We start from the raw sequence: 7,051 nt of genomic DNA, 5'->3' as shown, positions 1-7,051 counted from the left end.
TTATAGAGATAAGTACGATTTTGGTCCCTCACGTTGAGGGTTAGAATCGAAATCGTCCCTCGTGTATATTTTGATTTAAAATCATCCTTAAAGTCGTATTTAAATTTAAAATCGTCCTTTACAGTGTAAACTTTTTCTAAATGACGACAGTACCCTTCTGAACTTGAAGTGTTACGCACGAAACACTTCACCCCTTCATATGCTTCCAAACCCTCAACGTAAACACCAAAACTAATCAGAACGTTTCACTTCACCAATGTAGTTGCACCGTGCCCTAAGTAAGAATCTGAAACGACAGAAGGTGTTCTTGGACTGAAGATCGAAGCCGAGTCTGGTTCACTGGAAGGCAGGGTCGTGCACAGGCATTCAGGTATGTTTCACTGTTTACTGAGATTAGGGATAAACATCACTGTGCGGTTTATTTTTTAATTTTTTCTTCTATTTCTGTGATATGGCACTGTAGGTTGTTGGAGAAGACAATGGTGTACTTTAAACTGAAAGTCTACCATGGGGGGTTGTTTACCTATCGGAATGGGCCGTTACAGTATGTGGGGGGAGAAACAACAGTGATAGAAGAGATTGATGGTGATCGGTGGTCCGTATTTGAAGCCTATGCAGAGTTAAGGCAGTTTGGTTATGTGCAGGAGAATATCCCTTTGTTGTGGTTCAAGGATCCTACACACGAAGACTTGGAGAAAAATTTGAAGTTGTTTAAATCTGATGCAGATTCCATTGCTATGTGCAAAATAGCTGAGTTAAGAGATTATGTTGAGTTGTATGTAGTGCACAAGGTTGAGGAGGAAGACGTGTTTCCTGCTTCTGGCTACATTGATGTTGGGGGGGATCATAGGATGGATGATGAGGGACAACAGCTGGTTGTGTATGGAGGAGAACATGCTGGTTTAAAACATGCTGAAGCAGCTGCTGATATCTCTGGGGCAGAGAATAGTGAGAGTGGTGATGATGTTAATCTGGAAGCTGATGTTAATCTGGAAGCTGATATGAGTAACTATAGTGATAGTGACAGCGTTGATTCAGAGTATAAACCATCTGAGGAAGAGGAGGAGACTGAAGATGATTCGAACTTTAGCAACAGTGAAGATGAGCTTGATCCTGATGTTAGTGGATTTCAAGATGTTAATGTGGTGAATAAAAAAAGTAGGGCAGTGAAAAAGAAGGGTGTCGCAACTAATAACTTTGGAGACGAGGATGTAGCAAGGAGTGATGAATTAGAGAATGACCACGAGGTTGGAGGTGATGTCTCAGATTCAGAGAACCAGGGACAGAGTTATCCAGTTCACAAGCATAAAAAAGATATGAGCCAATACAAGTGGGAAGTGGGCACAGTGTATGCATCCAGAGAAGAGTTCAAGGACACTGTGACTGCATATGCTGTGCAGACAGCTAGGGCGATCACATTTAGGAAATGTGATCTGCAGAGAGTTAGGGCAGTTTGTACTGGCGAGTGTCCGTTTTGGGTATATGCTGCAAAAATGAAAAAAGAGGATACTTGGCAGCTTCGCAGCATGAATTTGAGTCACACTTGTACACAGGCACACAGGGTGGGGATTTTGCACTCAAGATGGCTTGGCAAGGCATTCAAGAAGAAGGTCATTTCAAATTCGAAGGTGAAGATTAGAGAGTTAGTGTCAAAGGCTTAAAAGAAGTGGAACTTGATTGTCACCAAGTCAATGGCAACGAGGACCAAGCAGATTGCACTAGATGAAATCCAGGGAACCTTCCGAGAGCAGTATAAGAGGATATATGACTATGCACATGAGGTGATGCGGGCAAATCCAGGGTCCTCCGTTCGCATACAGGTGCAGAGGTTTCCTGAACAAGATAATGCAGCAGAATCCTCATCCATGACCAGCTACTGTATCTTTCAGAGAATCTATATATGCTTGGAAGCATGCAAGCAGAACTTCAGCCATTGTAGGAGCTTCATTGGTTTGGACGGCTGTTTTTTGAAGACACCCCAGGGGGGACAATTGCTCACTGCCATTGGTTGGGATCCAAACGACCAAATGCTGCTCCTTGCATATGCGGTTGTAGAGGTCGAGACGAAGGACTCATGGACTTGGTTCCTACATCATCTTGCATCTGACATTGGTATTGAGAAAATGGGAAGAACTACTTTCATGTCTGACCAGCAGAAAGTAAGCAACTGTTACCACATTGACTTATGTACATTGAAGTTGTGTATTACTGCATCTAAATATTTTACTAACTGTATGCTCCTCCATATTCTGCTTGCAGGGTTTGTTGCCAGCATATGATGAAGTTATACCAGGTGTGGAGAATCGATTCTGTGTGAGGCACCTGTACAGCAATTTCAGAAAAAAGTTCCCAGGGTTACAATTGAAGCAACTAATGTGGAGGTGTGCTAAGGCAACCCACTGGAGGGACTGGGAGAGGAACATGGCTGAACTGAAAGCTGTTAATCAGGAAGCATATAGGTACCTAAATGCTATCCCTCCTAGGTATTGGTCTAGATCTAGGTTTACCTATAATTCTAAAGTAGATACACTGGTAAACAATATGTCTGAAAGCTTTAATGCTGCCATAGTTGATGCTAGAGAGAAACCTATACTTACAATGTTAGAGGAGATCAGGGTTAAACTAATGACTAGGTGGGCAGAGAATAGGGATCTGGCTCAGAACTATGCAGGGACAATCTTACCTAGGATTAGAATCAAGTTGGAGAGGAGCTCTAAATCTGCTGGAGAATAGCGGCCATATTGGTCTGCAGCTCAAAAATATGAGGTTGTGAGTGGGTTAGATAAGTTTGCTGTTGACTTAGGATCCTTTGAGTGCTCATGTAGAAGGTGGCAGTTGAGTGGTATACCCTATGTCCATGCGATTAGCTGCATCAAGTTCAAGGGATTTGGCTTGGAACCTTATGTGGCCGACTGCTACAAGAGAGAAACATACCTGAAGTGCTACGAAGCAGTAATACACCCATTGAACGGACCCGATCTATGGGAGATTACCCCACATCCTGATGTGATGCCTCCCCCATACAGAAGGACTAGTCACAGGCCAGTAAAAAAAAAGGAAACAATCTGCTGGAGATGAAGAACAGAGCAGCCGCACTCACATGTCCAGGAAGGGGGAGAAACAAAGGTGCTCTATATGTGGTGTTGTTGGACATAATAAGAGCCGATGCCCTAAACCTATTGAGAATGAGGTATGTTGATTAATGTTTTACATTGCTTGTCTCAGATTTTTCATTAAGCCTTATGTTCATCTATATTAACTGCAACTGTTTCATAGGCCCAAAATTCCAAGAATCTAAGCAAAGGCAAGCAATCCAGGGGAAGCAACAAGTCAAACCGTCTTGCTGTTAAGGGAGGAAAGAAAACTGCATCTACACAGCCCACTCCTAAGCTCACTGTCAAGAGAAAAGTTGCCTTAGCAACACAGCCACCAACTTCAGCCCAGTCCAACACTATAACACAGCCAAAAAGGCCTAGAGGCAGGCCCAAGGAGACCATCAAGCCCACATCTTCAGCCTAACATGATCCACCATCCAAGAGGATTTCAAGCCCAAAAACCTCAGCACCTTCTGCATCCTCATCACAGCCAACCACCACAACTCTTCCAGCATCTCAGCCATCCATTGCCACAGCTTCAAGCCAACCCACTGGGCACATCTCTGTCAGCCTTACTGGAGGACCTCATGTTTCTCCCAGGAAACTGAAGTTAATGGCAAAGTTGCCTCCAAAAAAATGGGGATTGCTTTAGGGAAATGACAACACTTAGCATCAATGTGTCATAGTTATATACCATGGATGTTGGTTTATTTTGTTTTAAGTTTGTGTTAAGGTTTTGGTTAAACAGTGTGAACTTGTTGGTTACTTTTTGTTGCTTATGTTCTGCTTGTTAAGGTTCTGGTCAAACTCTTGTACTGAATTATTGGCTTCTTCCCAGCCAATCCTTTTGATGGTTACTTTATTTTGAGTTAAGTTTCTTTTAAGGTTCTGCTAATGTCAAACACTTATCATGTATTCAGACATTTACCATTTTAATGACACTGTTATGTTATTGATCAGTAATTGAACTCATGTTTGTGCCAAAAAAAAAGTTTCAATCTCATTTCATTATCCAACCATGCTTACAAAACAATCATATATACATGTTGAAATAGATTCAACATAACACAATCAGGAATCCTCCTAATAGATAAACTCTAACCCAATTCACCAACAATAACAACAGCGGAATACACGTACACATGTTTCATACCAGGTTTAATGGAATTACACACTGTTGTGTTGCTTTAGACCAACTCTGCAACAACAAACAAAGAAACCCAACCCACCCAAAAAATCCTAACACTGCAACGACCTTCAGCTTCCACTCTGCCGCTTTGGTTCTTGATTTCATCATCGAAAGCTTCTTCCTTATTCTAGCAACTTCTGAATGTTCCACCTCTGTCTCTGGATCTGCCCAACGAAAGAAATTGCAGCCTTGTTGCACCTGCACATACCCACCAAGATCATCCACCATTCCATCACCCAATAGACCCAATTTAGAGGAAAAGTAACAAAACAAACCTCGAAGTAGACACAACCCCAAAATCTGCAACCTGGGTTCTCCTTGGTCCCTGAGATTCGCAACACTGGCTTCTCACCATAGGAACAAAGTAGCAGCCTACCATGTGACGAAGCCCTGCTACGAGACGAGGTTGAGCTTTGTGCAGCCATGGCGTTCTCCCTCCAGCAGGTCCTCCACGGTGATCTCTGCTCTGCAACAGTGGCTTCCATGATACTTTACCCTTTCTTCCTTTCAATTCAATGTAAATGCCTTGCGTCGTTATCAGGCAGTTATGACCACCGAAAACAATTATATATATATATAACACCAAAAGTGTACACATGTTTCATACCAGGTTCAATGGAATTACACACTATTGCGTTTCTTTAGACCAACTCTGCAACAACAAACAAAGAAACCCCACCCACCCAAAACACCCTAACACTGCAACGACCTTCACCTTCCACTCTGCCGCTTTGGTTCTTGATTTCATCATCGAAAGCTTCTTCCTTATTCTAGCAACTTCTGAATGTTCCACCTCTATCTCTGGATTTGCCCAGCGAAAGAAATTGCAGCCTTGTTGCACCTGCACATACCCACCAAGATCATCCACCATTCCATCACCCAATAGACCCAATTTAGAGGAAAAGTAACAAAACAAACCTCGAAGTAGACACAACCCCAAAATCTGCAACCTGGGTTCTCCTTGGTCCCTGAGATTCGCAACACTGGCTTCTCACCATAGGAACAAAGTAGCAGCCTACCATGTGACAAAGCCCTGCTACGAGACGAGGTTGAGCTTTGTGCAGCCATGGCGTTCTCCCTCCAGCAGGTCCTCCACGGTGAACTCTGCTCTGCAACAGTGGCTTCCACGATGCTTTACCCTTTCTTCCTTTCAATTCAATGTATACTTATTAAACTTTTCCATTCATTTTAATTTTCTATACATATATATATATATAATTGTTTTCGGTGGTCATAACTGCCTGATAACGACGCAAGGCATTTACATCCGAAAATGGGACGATGGACGATTTTAAATTTAAATACGACTTTAAGGATGATTTTAAATCAAAATATACACGAGGGACGATTTCGATTCTGACCCTCAACGTGAGGGACCAAAATCGTACTTATCCCTTTAATTTATATAGTAAAACTCAATAATTAAAAAACTTATTTATGGAATCACTTTTTAAATCTTAATATTCTAATATAATTTTTTAAATATTTCATTTAAAACAAAAGGAATTTTATTTTAATACGAAGCATATCTATTTATATAATGTACTAGTGCGGAGTAGCCTGTGTTATGCATAGGTATAATGTTTCCTATTTCATTTTATCTCATTGATTTGTGAAATTAAAAGAAAAAGAGTAAAGTATCGGTTTTGTCCCCAACGTTCGGGATAAGTCCTATTTGTATTCCTAATGTTTAAATCGTCTTATTTGTATCCCTAACATTTATAAAAAGTGATTCAATGTTATCCTACTATCAATTATACTAACAAATCAGATTATATTTTTTAATTATTCTCACTTGGATGTATTCATTTTCAATTAGGTCTCACTTAGATGTGTTCGATTTTAATATTATACTCACTATTTGTGTTTAGATTCAATTATGTCCCTAGAAAAGTGAATTATGTAAATGTTGTAGGAATTAGTTTCAACATTTGATGAGTTATTTTTCGAAGTAGATCATCGATTCTATCCCAGATATTTGTATTCTAACTTCAAGAAGAGATTTTTAAAACTCAAACTAAAGCGCTCATGATGTGTAATTGACGGCAGGATAACATTGAATCTCTTTTATAAACGTTAGGGATATAAATATGACGATTTAAACGTTAGGGACACAAATAAGATTTACCCCAAATTTTGGGGACAAAAACAATACTTACTCAAAGAAAATTGAAGCAAAATTTGTGGATCTTTTTGAATTTTGACTCTAAGCATTACTATCATTGCATAATAATGGTCTATGTTATTAAAATACTGATGTTTCAATTTTTTTAATGGAATATCTTATATGTGACCCAAGAAATCAAATAGAGGGGGAAAACCCGCCGAAAATTTGCACGAGACATTGAGACAAAATGAAAAGAAATCTTAAAAAAGGGCCGTGTTCCAAAATATATATAAAAATGATGATCTTCGGGAAAATGACAAAATGAAATGAAGTCTAAAAAAAGACTATGTTCATTCTAAAATATGTATAAAAAATAATGACTTTCATAAAAAGGACAAAAATGAAACGAAATCTTAAAAAAAGACTGTTCCAAATTATACATAAAAAATAATGACCTTCTTGAAAAGGATAAAATACTTAAATGAAATGAAATCTTAAAAAAAGACCGTGTTTCAAAGTATATATATTGAAAAGGATGACCACCTTTCACAAAATGAAATGAAGTCTAAAGAAAGACCAAGTTCAAAAATATATATAAAAAATGATGACCCTATTTTCAAAGTGTATATATATATATATAAAATATAAAAAAAAAATACA

General features: G+C 39.4%; 3 protein-coding genes across 3 annotated transcripts; 1 reads left to right on the top strand and 2 right to left on the bottom strand.

Moving 5' to 3' along the window:
• Positions 1,666 to 3,973, top strand: LOC107627831. Its single transcript, XM_016330650.2, has 3 exons — positions 1,666 to 2,159; positions 2,260 to 3,190; positions 3,277 to 3,973. The coding sequence occupies exons 1-2, from the start codon at positions 1,692 to 1,694 to the stop codon at positions 2,731 to 2,733; spliced, it is 942 nt and encodes a 313-aa protein (XP_016186136.1). The 5' UTR covers positions 1,666 to 1,691; the 3' UTR covers positions 2,734 to 3,190; positions 3,277 to 3,973.
• Positions 4,243 to 4,769, bottom strand: LOC110269306. Its single transcript, XM_021117059.1, has 2 exons — positions 4,560 to 4,769; positions 4,243 to 4,482 (listed from the first exon to the last, which is right to left on the bottom strand). The coding sequence occupies exons 1-2, from the start codon at positions 4,767 to 4,769 to the stop codon at positions 4,243 to 4,245; spliced, it is 450 nt and encodes a 149-aa protein (XP_020972718.1).
• On the bottom strand, positions 4,913 to 5,352 carry LOC107627829. The gene is made up of 2 exons (XM_016330648.1): positions 5,203 to 5,352; positions 4,913 to 5,125 (listed from the first exon to the last, which is right to left on the bottom strand). Exons 1-2 carry the CDS (start codon positions 5,350 to 5,352, stop codon positions 4,913 to 4,915), a joined length of 363 nt encoding a protein of 120 aa, XP_016186134.1.

The sequence above is a fragment of the Arachis ipaensis genome, chromosome B02 (genome assembly GCF_000816755.2).
Source record: "Arachis ipaensis cultivar K30076 chromosome B02, Araip1.1, whole genome shotgun sequence".
NCBI classification, from domain to species: domain Eukaryota; kingdom Viridiplantae; phylum Streptophyta; class Magnoliopsida; order Fabales; family Fabaceae; genus Arachis; species Arachis ipaensis.
The sequence above is the reverse complement of the archived record's forward strand: the minus strand, read 5'-3'. Positions and strand labels throughout refer to the sequence as shown.

Bases quoted from the DNA above. Each gene is read 5' to 3' on its own strand.
- LOC107627831 (XM_016330650.2), top strand. From the start codon at position 1,692: ATGGCAACGAGGACCAAGCAGATTGCACTAGATGAAATCCAGGGAACC. The intron at 2,160-2,259 runs GTAAGCAACTGT...TTCTGCTTGCAG, and splicing joins TCATGTCTGACCAGCAGAAA to GGTTTGTTGCCAGCATATGA.
- LOC110269306 (XM_021117059.1), bottom strand. From the start codon at position 4,769: ATGGAAGCCACTGTTGCAGAGCAGAGATCACCGTGGAGGACCTGCTGG. The intron at 4,483-4,559 runs GTTTGTTTTGTT...GGGTATGTGCAG, and splicing joins GGGGTTGTGTCTACTTCGAG to GTGCAACAAGGCTGCAATTT.
- LOC107627829 (XM_016330648.1), bottom strand. From the start codon at position 5,352: ATGGCTGCACAAAGCTCAACCTCGTCTCGTAGCAGGGCTTTGTCACAT. The intron at 5,126-5,202 runs GTTTGTTTTGTT...GGGTATGTGCAG, and splicing joins GGGGTTGTGTCTACTTCGAG to GTGCAACAAGGCTGCAATTT.